The sequence below is a fragment of the Hemiscyllium ocellatum genome, chromosome 25 (genome assembly GCF_020745735.1).
Source record: "Hemiscyllium ocellatum isolate sHemOce1 chromosome 25, sHemOce1.pat.X.cur, whole genome shotgun sequence".
NCBI lineage: Eukaryota > Metazoa > Chordata > Chondrichthyes > Orectolobiformes > Hemiscylliidae > Hemiscyllium > Hemiscyllium ocellatum.
Genome location: NC_083425.1, coordinates 52,497,306 through 52,520,549, shown reverse-complemented (window position 1 = coordinate 52,520,549; position 23,244 = coordinate 52,497,306). Strand labels below are relative to the sequence as shown.

Genomic DNA, 23,244 nt, shown 5'->3' with positions numbered 1-23,244 from the left:
CAATGTTTAAAATTCTCATTCTTGTGTTCAAATGCATCCATGGCCTCACAGCTCTCAATTTTTGTAACCCTTCACTCCAAGCTAGACATCCTTTGAGAACTCAATATGCCTCCAGCTCTGGCTACCTTGTTCATCTGCAGTTTCCTTCATCCCACCATAGGTGGCTGAGTCTTCAGTTTAAACCCTAAACTCTGGAATTATCTTTCTAAATCTCCCCTACTTCTCGGGTTTAAAGGAACATCTTAAAACAACCTGTTTGAAACTGTGATGTCCTTGCCTACTCCATTTCCCTGCTCTTATTTTCAAAGGAAGTTTAACAGACTATAAAATCTGTGCTCAATGGTGAAAGCAGTTTGAAGGGCCTGGGCAATGATCTGGCAATGTTTTCCTGGGTTACACTGCAGCCGTGACCTCGGGGATTGTGATAAGTTAAAAATCACACAACACCAGGTTATAGTCCAACAGGTTTAATTGGAAGCACACGAGCTTTCGGAGCGCTGCTCCTTCAGCAGGTGGTTGTGAAGGACACAATTGTGTCCTCCACACAAATTGGGATTGTGATAGTTTCACTGCTCAGCTCGAATTAAGTGTCATATTTCTTTAGATACTTTGAAATGATTTGAAGCCATGCATCAGTCCAGCCTCCATTCAAAGGACATTCACAAAAAACTCTTGAGCCCCTCATTTCAGATCTTTGCCTGATAATTCACAGATAAAGTAATGGAAGACTTGTAAATTATTCGTCAGGGTAAATAGGTTTCTGTTTTATAATTTTCTGTCCATTATCTTCTCGTTTGGCAAATCTTTTATTCTCTAATTGCCAGTGCCACAGGTGATTGTAAGGATCAACTGTGGAAACTAAGCTTGTGTCTCACAGTAAGTGGTGCCATGTGTGAATCTATTATGTTGGGGTTTATTGTGTGATGTTTCTCTGTGTGTTATCAGTTCCTATCTGACCACACTGATCTTATTGTAGGATGTATGGTTTAAGGGTTTCCTTAACCTGAGTAACCGATCCTCCAGCTTCCACTGGCCTGGAGCAGCTCTTATGCTGTTGGCTGCCATTTTGCTGCTGTGTTGCTTTGAAAGTGAACCAAATGGAAGGTAAGAAAAGTCTTGTGTATAAAGCTACTAAGCTAGACAAAATGTAGTGAATGCATTTGGTGGGTAAGAAGTGTTTAAATCTTCAATTGACACAAACTTAATTTCGATTGTATTATTTTATTAAACAATGCATAGTTTACAAAACAATTCACATTAACAGCTGTATACAGAGCAACAGCTTGGGAGAGGAGTGGCAAAGCCAGGCCCCAAACCCTGACATTCGACCGGTTTTCAGGGAAATGAGGACAAGCCTCAAATCCCATCACAACTTAGATTGTAATTTGTAGATTGTTTAACACGAAATCGTCAGTTTTAAATTGTGTGGTTGTAAGCTTTGACCAGGCTTACTTTCAAGATGTGCATTGTAAGGGCAGTTTAATTAAGAACTGGTTGAAACTGGATCATCATTAACTGAGTGAGCTATGCCCTCTATTGGAAACATATAAGTAGCCAATCTATGGGTACTTAGAGTGCGTACATTAAGTATTGTGAGTTCAGTGCAGGAAGGAAGGAGGTATTTGTGGATTTTTGCTGTAGCTGATTGGTGAATATTCTGGTATTTAAAGTAAACTTTAAGGTCTTCAGTTTGTTCAAGTCTCCAATTTTTTTTTAAAAAACAAAAATGTCAGGTATACAATCAATATGTAATGAGCTATAAAAAGGAAGTAATGTAATAAATCACAAAAACAAGTGCACTGGAGTGATTTTAAAAGCCGCTGGACTCCAGTGTGATTGATATCTGTAGTAAGTGTTTGCAGCTCAAGCAACTCCAGATCTGAGTTGAGAATTTGGAGTCTGAGCTGTAAACGTTGCTCCACATCAGGGAGGGGAAAAGTTACCTGGACACTACTCCAGAAAGGTGTTGCACTTCTTAAATTAGGAGCAGGAGGGGAGGAATCCAGTTCTTGTCCTCGTTGGTAGTATGACCATTCATAGGACTGGAAAGAGGGGTACTGCTGAAAGATTTTGAACAGCTAAAAGGGAAACTGAAATGCAGAATCTCCAAAGTGATAATCTCAGAATTGCTACCTGAGCCATTGGCTTGGTATGAATAAAATGACAAAGTTAAGTGCATGGGAACGATGGATTTTAGTTTGTGGGGCATTGGTACCAAAACTGGGGTAGAAAGGAGCTGTTTAGTCAGAAGGCTTCACTTGAGTCATGCTGGGGCCATCCCAGTCAATCAAATAACTCGGGCTGTAGAATGTGTTTAAAACTAATTGGAGGGAGGATTTTGGAGGGGGAAGTACAGGCTTGCAAATCAAAATATGGTGGAAAATAAACAGAGGACAAACTAGCATCTATAAATATCAAAAGAAAGAGCGAACATAGGCCCGTTGGAGAACGAGGCTGGGGAAACGATGGGGAGACAAGAAATGGCAGAACCGTTGAACAAGTATGTTGTATTAGTTTTAACGGTAGAGTCCATTAATAGCATTCCAAAAATACTTAATCGAGAGGACAAAAGAGAGCAGGAAATAAATACAATAATCACCAGAGAAAAAGGACTAGGTAAGCTTGTGGGGCTAAACGCTAATAAGCTGCCTTGACGTGGTGGATTGCATCCAAGGATTTTAGAGGAAATAGCTGCAGAGACACTGGATGTGCTCGTAATCATGTTCCAAGAATCTTCAGATTCTGTACAAGTCCCATTGAATTAGAAAAATACCAATGGTAACATCCTTCTTCAGAAAGGGAGGGAGACAAAAAACAGATAATTGTAGGACAGTAAGCTTACATCTGTCTCAGGAAAAATATTAAAGATGTCATATCAGGAGTTAGAAATGCATACGCAGAATCAACATGACCATGCAAGGGAAATGATGCCTGACAAATTTATTGCAGTTCTTTCATGTAGATCAAAGGGAGTCAGTAGGTATAATACATTTGGATTTCTAAAAGACACTTGCTAAGGTACTGTATACAAGGCTATTTAATAACTTAACCGTTCGTGGTTTTGAGGATAGTAAATTAACATGGATAGAGGGTTAGCTAACTAATAAATGACATAGTTGCGATGAGGTGGCCATTTTCCGGTTGGCAACATGTAATTGGTGGAGTCCGGAGTTGGCAGTGCTGGGCCAACAATTATTTACAATGTGCATTAATGAATGACGGAATGAATGGGCAATAGTAAACTTTGCAGTTGACACAAAAGCAGGTGTGAAGGAAAGTGGTGACAATAACACAAGGATATAGACACGTTAAATGAGTGGGCACAAATTTGGCAGATGGAATATAATCATAGAATCCCAACAGTGTCGGAACAGTCCATTTGACCCAGCAAATCCACACCGATATTCTGAAGAGTATTCCACCCAGAAATATTCTCCTACGTGCCCCCTGACTAATGCCTACACATCTATGGGTGTATAGGTTAGATTGATCTTAGATTATGATAAATGTTTGGCACAGCATCGTGGGCTGAAGGGCCTGTACTGTTCTACAGTCCCTGGCACTATAGGCAATTTAGCATGACCAATTCACCTAACCTGCACATTTTTGGACTGTGGGAGGAAACTGGAGCACCCGGAGGAAACCCACGCAGACACGGGGGTAATGTGCAAATTCTACACAGATAGTCGCCAGAGGCTTGAATTGAACCTGGGTCCCTGACGCTGTGAGGCAGCAGTGCTGACCACTGAGTCATTATGCTGCCTCTAATGTTAGAAGTGTGAGGTTAAGCCCTTTAGCAGGAAGGGAAGAAAAACTGAATGTTACACAAAAACTGCAGAAATCTGCAACATAGGGATTTGGCAGTCTTAGTGCGTGAATTGCAAAAAGCTAACACCCACATTCATTGGATAATAGGGAAGGCAAATGGAATGTTGACCTTTATTTCAAAAGGGATGGAGTATAAAGATAGGGAGTACTTTTTAAAACTATATAAGGCACTAGTTAGACCACAGCTGAAGCACTGAGCAGTTTTTGTCCCCTTATCTGAGGAAAGATGTTCTGGCATTGAAAGCAGTGTAAAGAAAGTTTACTAGGTTAATCCTGTGCTGGGAGGGATTATTTTTATGAGGAGAGATTGAATAGGCTGGGCCTATATTCATTGGGTTTAGAACAATGAAAGGAGACCTTTTGAAAGCGTACAAGATTCTTAGGGGGACTTGACTGGGAGAGGTTGTTTCCCTTGTGAGAATGCCTAGGACCAGAGGGCATAATCTCCGATTAAGGAGCCACATTTTTAGAACAGTTGAGGAATGTTTTCTCGGAGAGTGATGAATCTGTGGGATTCTTTACTACAGAGGACTGTTGAGACAGGGTGGTTAAGTTTATTCAAGGTTGAGATTCAGATTTCTAACCATATGAAAATTGAAGGTTAGGGGACTAAAGCAGGAAAATGGAGTTGAGGGTTATTAGAGCTGCCCTGATCACATTGAATGGTGGAGCAGATTCGATGGGTCAAATAGCCTACTTGTGCTGCTAAGCCTTATGGTCTTATAGTATGCTCTAACTAACATCCAAAGTGGGAGCTTGTCAACGACCTTCTGGAAATCCAACTTCACTGATCCACTGATTCTTTGTTGAACTTTCATAGTCGTTTTCAAAACAAAACTTTCAACAGTTTTGTTAAACACAATTCCCCTTTCACCAATCCATGTTGGCTGTCCAGTCAGATCATTATTTTTTAAGTGTCCAGTTATCGTATTACAATCATGTAATGATGTGACGGTGCCGGTGTTAGACTGGGGTGGACAAAGTCAGAAATCTCACAGCACAAGGTCCTAGTCCAATTGTTTTCTTTGAAATCACAAGCTTTTAGAGCACTATTGGACGATAATTTGGGTCATGTGATTGCCTATTTATAAATATTTTCCCAACTACTGACCCCAAAACTAATCTATACTTTTCTATTCTTTTTCCCAATCCCTCCTTTAAATAGGAGGATTATATTTACTTAATGTAAGTCGTTTGTTCCAGGAAACTTATCAAACTTCAAACTAGTTGGTTTTTCAACTATTACGGTGTAATTAATTTATTTCAATTCCTTATTTTCACAAGTGCCATGTTGCCTAGTATTTGGTTGGATGGCAGTAGGGTGTGGTAGTGTCCTGTAACTTTCTAGGAGACAAAGTAGTTGTCTAGTTCAGCTATTTTCCTCTCCACCTTTGCACATTCATCAGTCTTGACCTGTAAAGGACCCAGATTCGTCTTTGCTAATCTTTCCCTTTACTTTCACCTGAAAGGCCCTTTAGTCTGCTTTTGTTTCTTTCTAGCTTGCACTCACATCCTGATTTGCATTTCTTTGCCAGTCTCTTGGATGTCTTTGCTGGATTTCATTTGCTCCCAACCCTTGGGTTTATCACTTTTTATGAGATCTTTGTAAACCACTTCCTTTAATCTAACACAATGTTTGACACCTTTTGTTGCACATGGTTGGTTCACCCTTCCTGATTGGTTGTTGTATCTTGGAGGAATATGCATCTGTTGTAGACCATGTAATATCACGTTAAACTCTAGCCAGCAGTCTTACTATGTATTTATCCATTCCACCAGAGCCTACTTGCTTCACGTCATCTGCTCCAAAGATGTGACCTGACACCAATATATCCCTCTTGTTGTGTTATTAAAGAGACCATTATACCAGCTAGATCTTCCACACTGCCATCAGCATCAGTCGCTATATACAGAGGAACCATGATTATCCGAACAAGATGGACGGGCACTATTTTGTTCGGATAATTGATTATTCGATTAATTGATTTCCTCTGGGGCTTGGAGTTTTCTGTGAAGTCTGCTCCCTGTTCAGGAGACTAGGCAAAAGCACACTACACGCAAGACCCCATCCCCAACCCCATTCAACACCACCTCCCTGCCTGCCTTCAACTCCCTCTGCTCCCACCCCGGAGCGGGTGCAGAGTAACTGCGGTAGTAAGTACTCTGTGCAAAGTACTTACCATTCGCCACAACACTGTCTGCTCCCCCCACCCACCCCAACCCCATCCAACATCGCCTCCCCCCTCACCTGCCCTCCCAAACCTGTCGCCCCCAACCCCATCCAACACCGTCCCCCCACCCACTCCCAACTGCCTCCACTCCCACCTGCCCCCCCCCGCCCCCACCCCCAACCCCATTCAACAACCCCCTCCCCCCTCCAGACCCGGCCCCAACCACCTCTGTGGACAATTCCTAAGCATCTGTATCCCTCTGTTCTCCACCTACTCATGCATCTGTCCAGACGCATCTGAAATGAATCTACCGTGCCTGCCTCTACCACCTCTGCTGGCAATGCGTTCCAGGTACTTACCACCCTCTGTGCAAAGTACTTACCGCATGTATCCCCCTTAAACTTTCCACCTCTCACCTTGAGAGCGTGACCTTTTGTTATTGAATCCTTCACCCTGGGAAAAAGCTTGTCTCTATCCACCCTGTCTATACCCTTCATGATTTTGTAAACCACAATCAGGTCCCCCCTCAATCTCCTTTTTTCTAGTGAAAATAAACCTAACCTACTCACCCTCTCTTCATAGCTAGCACCTTCCATACCAGGCAACATCCTCGCAAACCTTCTCTGCACCCTCTCCAAAGCAGCCACGTCCTTTTGGTAATGTGGTGACCAGAACTTTACACAGTATTCTAAATGCAGCCGAACCAATGTCGTGTACCATTTTAACTTGACTTGCCAGCTCTTAAACTCAATACCCCGTCCATTGACGGCAAACATACTATATGCCTTCTTGACCACTCAATCCACCTGTGCAGCAACCTTCAGCATACAATGGACCTGCACTCCCAGATCTCTCTACCCAGCCACTTTTCCCAAGGCTCTTCCATTTATTGTATAATTCGCTCTAGAATTAGACTTGCCTAAATGCATCATCTCACATTTGTCTGGATTGAAAGCCATCTGCCACTTTTCCGCCCAACTCTCCAGTCTATCTATATCCTCCTGTATTCTCTGACAGTCCCTTATGCTTTCTGCTACTCCATCTGCAAACTCGCTGATCATACCAACAGTGTCCTCTTCTAGATCATTTATGTATATTACAAACAACAGTGGCCCCAATACTGACCCCTCTGGAACACCATTGGTCACCTTTCTCCATTTCGAGAAACTCCCTTCAACTACTACTCTCTGTCTCCTGTTATTCAACCAGGGTCTTTATCCACCGAGCTAGAACACCCTGCACACCATGTGACTTCACTTTCTCCATTAGTCTACCATGCGGAGCCTTATCAAATGCCTTACTAAAGTCCATGTATATGACATCAACAGCCGTTCCTTCATCTATCAACTTGGTCACTTTCTCGAAGAACTTTATTAAGTTGGTAAGGCACGATCTCCCCTGCACAAAACCATGTTGCCTATCACTGATAAGCTCATTCTTTTCTAAATATAAATAGATCCTATCTCTCAGTACCCTCTCCAGCAACTTCCCCACCACCGACGTCAGGCTCACTGGTCTGCAGTTACCAGGATATCCCTACTACCCTTCTTGTACAGGGGGGGCAACATGAGCAACCTTCCAGTCCTCCGGCATCTCACCTGTATTTAAGGATGCCACAGAGACATCTGTCAGGGCAGCAGCTATTTTTTCTCTCTCTCCTCCCTCAGCAACCTGGGATAGATCCCATCCGGTCCTGGGGATTTGTCCACCTTAATAACCTCTAGCCTACCCAACACATCTTCCCTACTTATTTCAACGTGATCCAGATAATTAAACCTCTATCTCTAAACTCAAGATTGATGTGACATTAAAATAGTTAATAACCACAAATATCAAGGTGAAGTGGATGAGAGACGGATTCTAGGGACTGACGTACTTGAGTGGCCAAGGGACATAAACAATTATATAGCTCAGAAAATGAAAATCTTTTTAAGTAGATCGAACAATCAGAAAACTCTTGTACTTGATGAAATCTGCTCTTGAAGGATTTTGATGGAAGTAAAAGATGGTGTAAACAATGAAAATATCCCTTGTTTCAGTATTACTGTCGAAGGCATTTCAGAAAGAACATATGATCCCTATGTTGTCGGAAAATTTGCTTCCTGGGCTCAAGTTGTGCCTTTTATCTATAAGAACAGGAGCTGATGTATGGATGGGAATATGTACTCACTAATGACTTATTCCAGTTGCATTGGTATGGTTTTAATATATCTTAAAGAAAATTAGATTTCAATGATTATTTTATTTGTTTTTACTTACTTAAGTAATTTTTAAATGTTTGCACAATGTACCAAAATAAATTTCCATATGAGTTATCTTTATGGGCATAAGGGAAAGATACATTTCCTCTTGTGTAGAAATCAGAGCTGAAACAAAGGTAATTAGAGATCCACATTTTCATTCTCTATCTTACGCAGCACTCATAGCATGGTACCAGGCCCACCTATGGTGAGGTATGACACACTTTCTCCCGAATTTACAATCCTGAAACGGCCCCCTACTTACTTTATAATGGTTATAATTCACAACCCGCTAGCTTTGAATGCTGCAGAGTATTTAATAAATGCTTTAAATATAGAAAAGGAGCAAGACGCACACATAACAAACCCATGGTAGTGACCTTTAGGAAGTTACTGCTTTGGTCTGTGGCTTTTGATTAAAATGTTATTGAATTTGCCTCTTACAGTTATGCTGTCTGTATATTGAGCATGTATTATCACATTCCTCTATTGGTCTCAGTAAACGCAAGTGACCCACATTGAATACATAAATCTTAATAAACAATTTCTGTGGTTTCTTTGAGACACTTCAGAACTTTCCACAGAATGAGAACAATACAACTTATAAGATTGCTTATTGACTGCAGGCAGGTAATTCTTGTGCTTCCTTCTCTCTTCTCTGATAGCCAGGGCACCGCAGTACTGAATGCTGCAGTGTTGTTCCTACTCCTTTTCCTCAACCTATACGTGATTGGGAGACAAGGAAGACTGAAAAGAGGTGAAGTTGTAGCCAGACTACAAGCAATCATCAATAAACTGAATGGTGAATATACATGAAACACATGTTGGATTTGGGAAGGTTTGTGACAGATTAAGACAGATTTGTTAGTTCAGCTCGAGTGAATACATAAACTAATGAGAAATGGTGGAGACTGTGATTATCTCATAGATACCAGAATTTAAACAGTAAAGGCTAAAATCACTCAGCAGATCTGAGACCCTCTGTGGAGAGAGAAGCAGAGTTAAGATTTCATCTGAGTGTGTTTCATCAGAACTCAAACATTGGACATAAACCAGGAAAAAGCAGGTGTATATGACTGCAACATGCTTAATAGCTGTTTATCTCTAACAGTTTCTATGGAGTTCTGATAAAACATTATAAACCTGAAACATTAATCTTGTTTCTCTACCTGCAGATTCTGCCTAATCTGGTTATTTTTACTGTTCCCTTTTCTTATTAGAATGTTCTAGTATTTGAAGTATTTCTAGTATTCTGGTCACAGATAATGGAACCTGAACAAACTGAAAATCTTGATTTTAAACTGTCAGAAGTTTTGTTCATCTCCTATGACCAGTTTTCTGGTCTGATTAGTAGATGCTGTCTTGCTTACACGGTGGGTGTTGGCCAGAAGTGCTATACAAGTCTTTGGCTTATAAAGCCCCACAACAAGTAGCTTCTGCCAGCCGTTTCACATCTTACTGTTTGATTTTGCGTTTGTTAATTTGAATGTGATTTACCTATAATTTTGTAATCTTAAATTCCTCCCTAAGCTGCTAATTTCTACTCCATCTGTAGCTGAGCCGAGAGAGCATGCTTTGTGTGAATTTAATTCATAAAATTAGATTTCTGTTCAGCAGCACCAGCAGTGGCATTGGCGTTTCATTTGTAACCTGAAGGACTCAGCTAAGTAAAGCTCAGATGAGCCTGCTGCTGGAGATCACAATCATATTTTAAATTTCAAGCTTCCTGTTGCATAGTGGTTTATGTAATGCAAGTGTATGACCTGTTTCCTGTTCAGTCAGTCGGCGGGTGGTTTGTTTGTTGATTGATATTGCTTTGAAAGGATCTGGGCTAAAATAAGAGGAGTTTGTACAACAAGAAACATATTTTGTTTTTGAAAATTGTATACCATCACCACAATAGGACTTCACCCATATGTAATATTGAAGTCAAATGAATTTGGTCACACACTGAGTCAGACTCAAGATGACCTTGTTTGAATAGTTCAGTTGCACATTGTTTTGTTCACTAAATCATGAGAGGGATAGGCCTGAATGTGTTGACCATCACTATGAAACTCAGGGTCTCTGAAAATACTATTCATCTTGTTGATATATTAGAGACCAATGATGATTAGCCAAATAAACAAAGGAGATCACATTAGCCAAATCAGACAATGTGCCATAAACAAGCACATAGATCTAGATGCTATCTATCAACCACTCAGAAAACGAACAGGAAATTACATCACCACAAATCCCAGGAACCCCATCCAGGAGAAAGATATAAATAGAAAGCAGGAGACAACAGCTTCGCTTCACTTGGAGGTCACCACTGATGATGTTACCTAGCCAGGTAATGAAACGTCTGGATATCAAACCTACAGCCCAGCGAGCAAACCTACACCCTAAACCTCAACCTGAGCTACAAACCTTCACAAACCTCAGACAATAGTCATTTATCCTGAGTGTGCATTTCCGTAGCTAACATCATTGAGATACAGCGCTAACATGTTAGAAAGCAGTGCAGGGGTGGCGGTGATAATTGAGTTCTTTATTTTGTAGTGGAGCTTTCATTTTCTGCTTACACTATGGGCCTGAAATTCCCAACGTCAAAAATGTTTCAGGAACTTCAGTTAACAGAGATGGCTGTTCCTGAGTTTCGTATGTGTAGGTGATGCACTTGTATATATTACTGCAAATGCACAGTCGATCAGGCAACATCCAAGGAGCAAGAGAGCCGACGTTTCGAGCACCAGCTCTTCATCAGGAATGGGGGGGTGGCCCAAGGAGGCTGAGAAATAAATGGGGGGGGGGGTGGGGCTGGGGAAAGGTTGTTAGGAATGCAATAGGTAGATGGAGGTAGGGGCCGATAGTGATAGGTCAGAAAGGAGAGTGGAGCAGATAGGCAGGAATGAAGATAGACCGTTCAAAGGGCAGTGCTGAGTTGGAAAGTTGGATCGGGGATAGGGTCCAAAGGGGAAATGAGGAAACTGGTGAAATCCACATTGATCTCGTGTGACTGGAGGGTCCTGAGGCAGAAGATGAGGGATTCTTCCTCCAGGCATCAGGTGGCTGGAGTTTGGCGGTGGAGAAGGAGTTAGTGTTCAGCCACAGGACAGTGGGGTTGTTCAGTGCATTTAGCCTAGAAGGAGGCAGCCATCTGGAATGTTCTATAGTGGAATTGGTCCTCCTGGGAGCACATACAGTGGAGGCAGAGGAATTGTGTGTAAGGAATAGCGTTTTTACAGGAGGCAGGGTGGGAGGAGGTGTCATCCAGTTAGCTGTGGGAGTTGGTGGATTTGAAGTAGATGTCTGTGTTGAGTCTGTTGCCGGAAATGGAGATGGAGAGGTCCCGGAAGGAGAGGGATGGTCCAGGTGAACTTGAGGTCAGGGTGGAAGGTGATGAAGTTGATGAGCTGTTCAAACTTCTTATGGGAACATGAAATGGCGCTGATACAGTCGTCGATATAGCTGAGGAAAAGGTGGGGTTGGTGCTGGTGTAGTTGCAGAAGATGAACTGTTGCCAATGACCAGACTCAACACGGACATCTACTTCAAATCTTCCACCACATCTACTCCCAGGAGGACCAATTCCACCATGGAACAACCCAGATGGCCGCCGCCTCCAAGGACCACAATTTCCCCTCCCACATGGTCGTCGATGTCCTCCAGTATGTCTCTTCCACTTCCCGCATGCCCACCCTTGAACCCCACCCTTCCAATTGCATCAAGGACACAACCCTCCTGGTCCTCAAGTTCCACCTCACTTACCTCCGGATATAACGAATCATCTTCCGGCATTTCTGCCACCTGTCAACAGACCCCACCATCAGGGATACATTTCCCTCCCAAACCCTATCTGTGCTCTGCAGAGACCATTCCCTCAGGGACTCCTTTGTTAGGTACACAGCCCCCAACAACCCACCACCTTCCCTTGTCACGGGAAGAAGTGCAAAACTTGCGCCCACACTCTCTCCCCCCTCCACCCTTCCTCATCTCCGTCCAAGGCCCCAAAAGGTCCTTCCACATCTGACAGAGATTTACCTGTACTTTCGAACATGTCATGTACTGTATCCATTGCTCTCTGTGGTCTCCTCTACATTGGGGAAACAGTGTGCCATCTTGTGGGACCATTGCACTAAGCAACCCCACCTGTGACCAAACACTTTAACTCCCCCTCCCACTCCTCCAGGGACATGCAAGTTCTGGGCCACTTCCACCACCAAACTCTAGCCACCCGATGCCTGGAAGAAGAATCCCTCATCTTCTGCTTTGGGATGCAGCAACCACGTGGGATCAACGTAGATTTCACCAGTTTCTTCATTTCCCCACTTCCCACCTTATCCCAGATCCAACCTTCCAATTCAACACTGCCCTCTTGACTGTCCTATTTGTCTATCTTCCTTCCCACCTATCCATTCCAACGTCCTCTCCGACCTATCACCATCACCCCCCCCACCTCCATCTACCTATCACATTCCCAACTACCTCCACCACCCCCACCCTGAATCCCACGCCCTCCCATTTCTCTCAGCCCCCTTTGTTCACCCCCTCATTCCTAATGAAGAGCTTATGCTCAAAACATCGATTCTCCTGCTCCTAGGATGCTGCCTGACCTGCTGTGATTTTCCAACACCACACTTTTCGACTCTGATCTGCAGCATCTGCAGTCCTCCCTTTCTCCTTGTATATATTGCTGCCCAGACCAAAAACTGAGTTAGAGAAAGTGAACTCTATGCTGTAAAATTGTATTTCTAGTAACAGTGGAGGTGCTGGATTTTTTTGCAATGGATACATTCAGTATTGGGAAAGTACCCTGGAAAGGCACATTTTGCTTTAATGTCAGTGGAGACTTCTTCACTGTTCACACCATTCCTTAAGGTGGTATAGTGGGAGTCTGTGCCAAGTGTGCTTGTATACATTAGTAGCTACATTTAGGTGGCTCAAACCCAGATTCTGTGACCGATACAGAAAATGTGAAGAGCGCTCAACTTGTCAAGAGCACCCAGGATGAGGGAACCATTATTGTTTCAGGTTGATGATCTGACATCAGAATTGGATGATGTTAGAGCTGTTATACATTGAGCAAGTGCCCAAGTCATGGAAGCAATAGACAATAGGTGCAGGAGTAGGTCATTCTGCCCTTCGAGTCTGCACCACCATTCATGGCTGATCATCCTTAATCAGTATCCTGTTCCTGCCTTATCTCCATAACCCTTGATTCCACAATCCTTGAGAGCTCTATCCAACTTTTAAGTGAATCCAGAGACTGGGCCTCCAGTGCCCTCTGGGGCAGAGCATTCCACACAGCCACCACTCTCTGGGTGAAGAAGTTTCTCCTCATTTCTGTCCTAAATGGTCTACCCTGTATTTTTAAGCTATGTCCTCTGGTTCGGCACTCACCCATCAGCGGAAACATGTTTCCTGCCTCCAGAGTGTCCAATCCTTTAATAATCTGATATGTCAATCAGATCTCCTCTCAGTCTTCTAAACTCAAGGGTATACAAGCCCAGTCGCTCCAGTCTTTCAGTATAAGGTAATCCCGCCATTCCAGGAATTGACCTCGTGAACCTGCGCTGCACTCCCTCAATAGCCAGAATGTCTTTCCTCAAATTTGGAGACCAGAACTGCACACAGTACTCCAGCATGGTCTCACCAGGGCCCTGTACAGCTGCAGAAGAACCTCTTCGCTTCTATACTCAATCCCTCTTGTTATGAAGGCCAGCATGCTATTAGCCTTCTTCACTACCTGCTGTACCTGCATGCTTACCTTCATTGACTTGTGAACAAGAACACCTAGATCTCTTTGTACTGCCCCTTTACCTAAATTGATTCCATTTAGGTAGTAATCTGCCTTCCTGTTCTTGCCACCAAAGTGGGTAACTATACATTTATCCACATTAAACTGCATCTGCCATGCATCAGGCCACTCACCTAATATGTCCAGGTCACCCTGTAATCTCCTAACATTCTCCTCCCATTTCACCCTGCCACCCAGCTTAGTATCATCAGCAAGTGTGCTAATGTTATTACTAATACCATCTTCTATATCATTAACATATATTGTAAAAAGCTGCGGTCCCGGTACTGATCCCTGCGGTACTCAAATGGAGCTGTTTATCACTACTCTTTGTTTCCTATCAGCCAACCAACTTCCAGTCCAAGTTAGTACTTTGCCCCCAATACCATGCGCCCTAATTTTGCTCACTAACCTCCTATGTGGGACTTTATCAAAAGCTTTCTGAAAGTCCAGGTACACTACATCTACTGGATCTCCTTTGTCCATCTTCAGCATATTGGTTCACTCTGCCAGATACTCCTGTTGAAGTATGCAACTTAATTCAGTTTTTAAATTTGCACATAGTGAAAAAGTGATTTTGTGTAAGTGTTGATATTTGCTTTGTTTAATGTTTGTAGAAGCACTTCTGAGTTGTGAGGAACTGAGATGGGAGGATGCATTGTACCCAGATCTCTTTATGCCCTCTGCTCCATCCTGGTCACTCCACTGGGCCTACAGAGATGGACATTTGATCAATCTTCCAGTCTGCTTATTGGTGGAAGGTGACATCATTGCCCTTAGACCTGGCCAGGAGTCTTTTGCTTCTTTAAGAGGAATTAAGGTAAGCATTTTCTTTTCTTCTAACTAAACTTGGAAACTATGCCCTGTGGAACTGAAAATTTTGTTAAGCGGTGACAACTGTGATATTTCTATTAAAGGAAAGAGGCAGAAATATACCAGGCAAAAATAGTCGTCTTTTGTCTTATTTTAACTGAAATATTGCTAGAAGGAGACTTAAAGTCAAAGCTTTTCACTTGCACTCAACAGGACGAGGATGCAAGAAGCCAGAGTTGGAAATGGAATATCATTTGTTTTACAGCATGAGAAGAGGGTGCTGAATGAATGGAGAGCAGGAGTTGTCAGACTTGATTCTCCGGCTAGGCGTGTAGACTCTAATTAGATTAGATTCCCTACAGTACGGAAACAGGCCCTTTGGCCCAACCAGTCCACACCGACCCTCCGAAGAGTAACCCACCCAGACTTATTTCCCTCTGACTAATGTACCTAACACTATGGGCAATTTAGCATGGCCAATTCACCTGACCACATCTTTGGACTGTGGGAGGAAACCGGAGCACCCGGAGGAAACCCATGCAGTCACAGGAGAACGTGCAAACTCCACACAGACAGTTGCCCGAGGCTGGATTTGAACGTGGGACCCTGGCGCTGTGAGGCAGCAGAGCTAACCACTGAGCCACCGTTCCGTCCAATGGTCAGAAAAGGTTGACATCCTCCATGGAAAGGTGCAAAATATGTGCAAATTCCTTTTGCCAACATTAATCTGGGTATTGTATATTAATGTTAATATCTGTAACTTCTGAGTTGTGCAGATACATCATATTGTGACCGACTGCTGATTTTACATTGGTTTCCAGTGTATTTCTTAGCAGTGTCTGAATTCATAAATTTTGTTCAATAGCAGGATCTCATGTATAATTGAGCATGCTGTTTCGATACTTGAAAGCAGAGGCTTGTTGAAGAGGGTCAGCATGCTCCCTGCTCAGAGTGTTTCATGTGGTCCACCAGTCATTGAGACTCATGGCCTGTGTTCTTAGCATCACACTCGCACTGAAACTCCTACATCACAATCATTTGTATGTGAAGCAAAACATCTCTTTGGCTTGGCAGTGGAGAAATCACTCTTTAGTTTACTGCAAAGTGTAAGGTAACAAGCTTCATGTCTTTGTATTTGTGTCAGCTAACATCCTAACAGTTGGTAGACTGTATCAAACAACATGCCATGTTGACTGACATTTTCCTGGCTACCATCAGTTCTGAGCAAGGATCACTAGACCTGAAACATTAACTTTGATTTCTCTCCACAGATGATGCCAGACCTGCTGAGCTTTTCCAGCAATTTGTTTTTGTTTCTGATTTACAGCATCTGCGGTTCTTTTGGTTTTTATTAACGACTTATTGACCATTTGAAGCAGGCAGTATGCCAATTGTGCTCAGTCAGTCCGTACTTGTAAACTGGAGAACACCATGTCTGACATGGTTTGACAAGAATTGCACTAGAAACCAATTTAAGATTGTCAGTTGGGCTCACATTGTGATGGCCGTACTCGATGCTTCATGTATTAACACACACAGGATCCTGTTTTGTGGAGCTAAAAGGAATTTATGCGAGCATTGCACCATTTCCTTTGAGAAAATGGAGACTGCCATTTTCTGTAGTATTCCACAGAAATACTCTGACAAAAGTCTACGTGTCTTGTGGTCTGTGAACTATGATTGTCAATTAATTATTCCTGCTGCATCTCCATGTCAACAATGGCCCAAGCAATCAGCATCCTGTACTAATGCTGTACAAACTGGCATTTTTTTGGTCCCCAAGTCTTTATCTTGCATCCATTAAATGTGACTGAATTGTTGGAGTATGATATGGATTGAAATTATTAAGTACTGCCATCGCAGTTCACTAATTAGCATGGGATTTCAATAGCCATGCTCGAATGTAGAAAATTCTCTAAATATGTAACGGACAATAAGCAAAGGACGGAGGTTGTATTTCACTTGGATTCTTAAAAGCCTTTGGATAGATCCTATAAAAGGATTTGTGACAAAGACAATTTGCATCATTCAGGAGAATGCGGAACATTCAGAAGGTAAGAAATAAAAGACAGAGGGAAAAGAGCTGAATGATTTAATGCATTATGTTCAATAGGAACCTAAGTTCAAGCTATCCTTATTATGTGCAAGTAAATTTGAGAATAAGTAATTTCTAAATGGCAGACTTGAAAAAGATTTGTAGGACCTGCAGTTAGCTTGCACTTCACAGTTAATTGTAGAAACATAAACCAATACACTTTGGAGGTAAAGTTAAGGAAAGGAAATACAACTAGATTAATTTTTAAATTACTTACAGAAATTTTGCTCTGCAGGTATGTGAATCAAAGGTCTCAATTCACGTCTGTAACTGCATGCAGTTCTGGTCGCCCTATTATAGAAAGGATATTACTAAACTAGAAAGAGTGTAGAAAAGATTTACTAGGATGCCACCTGGACTGGAAGGTTTGAATTATGATGAGAGGTTAGATAGGCTGGGACTTTCACCCTGGAGCACACGAGACTGAGGGGTAGCCTTACAGAAGCCTATAAAATCATGAGTGGCAGAGATAAGGTATATAGCCAATAGCTTTTGCCCATTGTAGAGAAGTTTGAAACTAGAGGACATAGGTTTAAGATGAGAGGGGGAGGATAGAAAAGGATACAGAGGGGCAGTTTTCTCACCCACAGGGTGGAGAGTGTCTGGAATAGGCTGCCAGAGGTAGCATGGAAGTGAGTGCAATTTCAACATTTAAGAAATATTTAGACAAGTACATTGGTGGGATAGGTATGGAAGGATATGGACCAAATGCAGGCTGATGGGACATGACTCTAACTGTAAAAACATTTTGAAAAGAGCAGATGGGATTCTTGTTTTTGTGATTGTAATTGATTAATATTGCAGTTGTCACTGGTTGCTTAGCTGCCAGTGCTTGATGTTGGCTGTTTAATGTTGAGTTTTTTAACTCCAGCAATAAGACTCCATCTCTTTCTGTCCTTCACTCCTTGCTTGAAACAGGATGATGAGCACATCGTACTGGAGCCTGGTGATTTGTTTCCCCCGTTTTCCCCCCCACCTACACCCAGGGGAAAAGGAAAGAAAGGACCTGAGACTCCTCAGCAGCACAGACACTTTAGAGTAGTGAGAACTCCAGTTCTTGAAAATGTCAGGTAAGGGGAGCTGAGAATGTCTCGTGTTAATAATGTTGTTTAAATCACTCATCTTTATATGGCACCATGGAATTCACTAAATTAGCTTATATTTATGTATTTTTAATACTTCTGTCTTTAAAGATCATGTTGATTTTCCATGGCAAATATTCCATGTTGTAGTTTTAGAAATCAAAATAAAGTTGGTCCTCTGTTGAGCTGCATGAGGTAGCATAGACAGTGAGGTAAGCTACAGTGAGCATATATAGGAGGCTGTTTTTGGCTGTGTTGCTGGTTGGGCCGCTACATTTTGACCCTTTTGATATTTCTCAGTGGTGTGAGAATTTTAGCTATGTTGACAAAATTAGATAGCTGGTGAATACTGCAGTGCATCTCCTTTTATGAGTCTGTTACAAAAATATCAGTTTGTGAACCTCCTTCCATTAGGGCTGAGGTGATATTGGACCCAAAGTTTGACATTTTTATATGGTTTGGATTTCTGAAATACTCTTATGTAATGTTGAATTGACAGGTTTTTGATTTTATACAAATGGAAATGAATCGCCCATTCAATGCATGAATATTAGCGTGGCTGTTGGTTTGTGTGTCGTTATGAGTCCTAGGGGTCGCAGTAGGCTGGCTGTCAGTTCTGAAACGCTCCTGATGTATGGTAGTGTGGCTAGTCCTTTTGGTTGTGACATGTCCTCGTTCCGTGGTCTATCTCTTAGGCATCTGTTGATAAAGTTGCGCGGGTATCCGTTTTTGGCGAATACCTTGTATAGGTGTCCCTCTTCCTCTTTTCGCAGTTCTGGTGTACTGCAGTGTGTTGTAGCTCTTTTGAATAGTGTCCTGATGCACTTTTGTAATCATCAAAAACACGGAAATAGAAAAAACACACCGGATCATCAACGCCACACTCACAGGCATCCGATTCACGCGAGAAGTAGAAAAGGATAGCCAACTCCCATTCCTAGACGTGATAGTACAGAGAACACCGAACGGAGAATTCACCACAAGGGTACACAGGAAAACAACACACACAGACCAAGTCCTAAACTATGAAAGTAACCACCCCAACACACACAAACGAAGCTGCATCAGGACACTATTCAAAAGAGCTACAACACACTGCAGTACACCAGAACTGCGAAAAGAGGAAGAGGAACACCTATACAAGGTATTCGCCAAAAACGGATACCCGCGCAACTTTATCAACAGATGCCTAAGAGATAGACCACGGAACGAGGACATGCCACAACCAAAAGGACTAGCCACACTACCATACATCAGGAGCGTTTCAGAACTGACAGCCTGACTACTGCGACCCCTAGGACTCATAACGGCACACAAACCAACAGCCACGCTCAGACAACAACTTACTAGAACAAAGGAGCCAATACCCAACATGAGCAAAACTAATGTAGTTTATAAAATACCATGCAAGGACTGCACAAAACACTATATAGGACAAACAGGAAGACAGCTAACAATCCGCATACATGAACACCAACTAGCCACGAAACGACACGACCAGCTATCCCTAGTAGCCACACACTCAGACAACAAGCAACATGAATTCGACTGGGAAAACACTACTATCGTAGGGCAAGCCAGACAGAGAACAGCCAGGGAATTCCTAGAGGCATGGCATTCATCCACAAATTCCATCAACAAACACATCGACCTGGACCCAATATACCAACCACTACAGCGGACAGCTGAAACTGACACCCGGAAGCGGCAAGGACAGACCACTATAAATGCCGGAAGAAACATCAAAGAAGCGCTTCGCAGGAGGCTCCACAGCACTGATGATGTCTCCTAGCCAGGGGACGAAATGTTTGCAACAAAAACTTCCAGCTCGGCGAACAGAACCACTACAGATTTACAAGGATGTTGCCAGAGTTGGAGGGTTTGAGCTACAGGGAGAGGCTGAATAGGCTGGGGCTGTTTTCCCTGGAGTATTAGAAGCTGAGGAGTTGACCTTATAGAAGTTTGTGAAATCATGAGGGGCATGGATAGGGTAAATAGACAAAATCTTTTCTGCAGGGTGGAGGTAGGGTCCAAAACTAGAGGGCATGGCTTTAAGGTGAGAGGGGAAAGATTTAAAAGGGCCCAAAAGGGCAACTTTTCCACAGAGGGTGGTCTATGTATTGAATAAGCTGATAGAAAAAGTGTTGAAGGGTGGCACAATTACAACATTTAAAAGGCATCTGGATGGTATATGAATAGGAAGAGTTTAGAGAGATATGGGCCAAATGCTGGCAAATGGGATTAGATTTATTTAGGATATCTGGTTGGTATGGGCAGGTTGGACCAAAGGGTCTGTTTGTACGCTGTATATCTCTGACTCTAAGTGATGATTACAGTGATCCACTGGTTACCCACATTAATGACTTCAGGACAATGTCCAAGTGCTATATGTTGCTATTCTCTGCCCCTATTTTCTGCTGAATAGTATGGAAGAACAAAGCCAACGGAGCAAACATTGTGAATGGGAACCCCAGCTTGTGTCTGCTAGTTTTATAATATTTACTTTGGTGTTGGGATTTTCTGTCACCTTTTCCTGATGTTTGTGACAGACGAGGCTATGATCCGAGCTTCCTGTTAACCTGTTGTTTCCTGAGCTGAGAAACATTGACTGTGGTGTAATTTCTGTATACTTTTTGATTATTTAGTTATGCCTTTTTTAAAATTCATTTGTGGGGTCTGTACGTCACTGGCCAGGCTGTCTTTAATTGCTTTTGAGAAAGTGGTAGAACCATCTTCTTGAATTGCTATATAGTTATACCCATAGTGATATTAAAAAAGGTGTTCTAGGATTTTGACCCAGTCACAATGAAGGAAAAGCAATGTAGTTCCAAACACGATGAGGAGTGGCTTGGGGGAGTGGGGGGGAGCTTGCTGATGGGGTGTTTCTAAGCATCTGCTATCTTTGTCAATCAAGGTGGTAGAGGTCACAGGTTTGGAAGGTGCCCTTGAGCCTTCGTCAGTTGCTGCAGTGCATCTTGTGGATGGTACTCGCTGCTGCTACTGTGTGGGGTGATAGCAGAATGAATGTTTGGTGGATGGGATGCTAACCAAGTGCTGATTTTTTATAGGGGGTGGACCTTGAGTTTTCAGAGTGTTCCATCACACTTCTGACTTGTATCGTATAGATGGTGGGAGATGGTGAGAACTACAGATCCTGGAGAGTCGGTGTAGACAGAGTGTGGTGCTGGAAGTTGTGGCCCTGATGAAGGGTTCTACCTGTAACATCAACTCTCCTGCTCCTCAGATGATGCCTGACCTGAGATTTTTCCAGCGCCACACTCTATTTACCTTTGGATCATGGACAGGTTTGGAGCATTTAGTTGATCAGTTGCTTGTTACTGAATTCCTAGCCTTTAACCCGCTCTTGTAGTGAATCATTTATATGACTGGTTCAGTTCACTTCATGCTCAACGATAACTCCCAGAATGCATATGTTAGGGGATTCAGCAGTGCTACTGTTATTGGATATCAGATTGGTTAGATTTCCTCTCTTGTTGAAGATGATCATTACTAGGCACTTGTATGGCACAAATGTTACTTACCTCTTATCAACTCGGGCCTAAGTGTTGCTTATGGACTTGAAACTTGCTGCATATGAACATGGGCTGCACTCCTATCTGAGAGGTCACAAGTGTTGCGGAACACCGTGCAATCATCAGTGAGCATCCCCATGTTTAACCTTCTGATGAAAGCAAAGTTGTTAATGAAGCAACTGAAGATATTTGGGCTTGGAACACTACCCTGGGGAACTTCAGTAATAATACTCATGGTGCTGAGATGATTGATCTCCAGCAGCCAGAACCATCTTCCTTTTAGATAGGCCTGGATCAAACCAGAAGCATTTTCCTCCTGATTGCCTTTGACACCAGTTTTATTAGGGCTCCTTGATGTCGTCAGATACTCTCACTTGGTCTTAATTCTGGATATGAGCTCTTTGCTCCATATTTGGACCAAGGATTTAATGAAATCAGGAGCTACATCACTCTAACAGAATTCATACTGAGCACTGATGTGTAGGTAACTGCTGAGCAAGTGCCAATTGACAGCACTGTGAGAATCCCTTGCATCACAGCATAGATTGGTGGAATGGCAATTGACTGGATAGAATTTTTCCTGAGTTTTATCGGCCTGATTGATTTTTATTGATCTGTGTTTTGACCTTTTTAACGATATCCATTTTTCACCTTTTTTTCCCCCACTATTGAAGCCGTAGTTTATTTTGTCCTTTCTTGGCTTCAAAATGGATAACTACTTACTTCCCTGTATTGAGATCCATCTGTCAGAAGTTTGTCCATTCTATGTTTATTTGTAATTTTATGCTTCTGTCTATCCTGCCAATATTTAAGTCATGACAAATCTGACAATGCAATTCTCCCTTGTAATCCAATTAATCAGAGAAAAGCTGAGTCTCAGCAAAGATCTATTCGAAACCACGCTACTTCCTTTCAATTTGAATATTAAAAAGCAGAAGCTCAGTCTTCTGCTACCTAACCAATCTCCTAACCCTTTAGTTCCACAGGCTTTACTTTTAAACAACAGTCTCTTATCAGATGTCTTCTGTGAGTCCGTATAAAGTACAGGCTCAGATCTGTCTGCGACTTCAGTTACTTCTTTAACTGATTGTATTACAATTTTTGGATATATCCTGCTCTTTATCAGTCCGTGTTAATTCTCCCCAACCAATTTAAATTTGTGTTCAGTCATTCTGATCTTTTAGATTTTCATGTCCCCTCTGACCAATTACTTCTGAGATTCCTGAGTGGGAACAATGGCAACACTTCAACCCCAGGGCATCAATGTGGACTTCAACAGTTTCCTCATTTCCCCTTCCCCCACCTCACCCTAGTTCCAAACTTCCAGCTCAGCACTGTCCCCATGACTTGTCCGGACTTGTCCTATCTCCTTTTCCACCTATCCACTCCATCCTCTCCTCCCTGACCTATCACCTACATCCCCTCCCCCACTCACCCATTGTACTCTATGTAAAAAGGTTAACACAATGACTGCAGATGCTGGAAACCAGATTCTGGATCAGTGGTGCTGGAAGAGCACAGCAGTTCAGGCAGCATCCAAGGAGCAGCGAAATCGACGTTTTGGGCAAAAGCCCTTCATCTACTTTCTCCCCACCCCCACCCTCCTCAAGCTTATCTCTCCATGCTTCAGGCTCACTGCCTTTATTCCTGATGAAGGGCTTTTCCCCGAAACGTCGATTTCGCTGCTCCTTGGATGCTGC

The 23,244-nt window shown here is 42.7% G+C and overlaps 1 protein-coding gene across 7 annotated transcripts in view; it reads left to right on the top strand.

The window, feature by feature from the left end:
• tmem94 (transmembrane protein 94) overlaps positions 1–23,244 on the top strand; it is a 135,310-nt gene that overhangs the window by 40,438 nt on the left and 71,628 nt on the right. For 6 of the 7 annotated variants that reach the window (XM_060844332.1, XM_060844331.1, XM_060844333.1 and 3 more), the window contains exons 3-6: positions 977–1,104; positions 8,905–9,041; positions 14,639–14,841; positions 17,848–17,999. In XM_060844332.1, coding sequence (XP_060700315.1) covers positions 977–1,104; positions 8,905–9,041; positions 14,639–14,841; positions 17,848–17,999 — 620 coding nt within the window. Of the gene's footprint in view, positions 1–976; positions 1,105–8,904; positions 9,042–14,638; positions 14,842–17,847; positions 18,000–23,244 lie in introns of those variants that run through there. The other variant, XM_060844335.1, reaches the window with a different exon arrangement.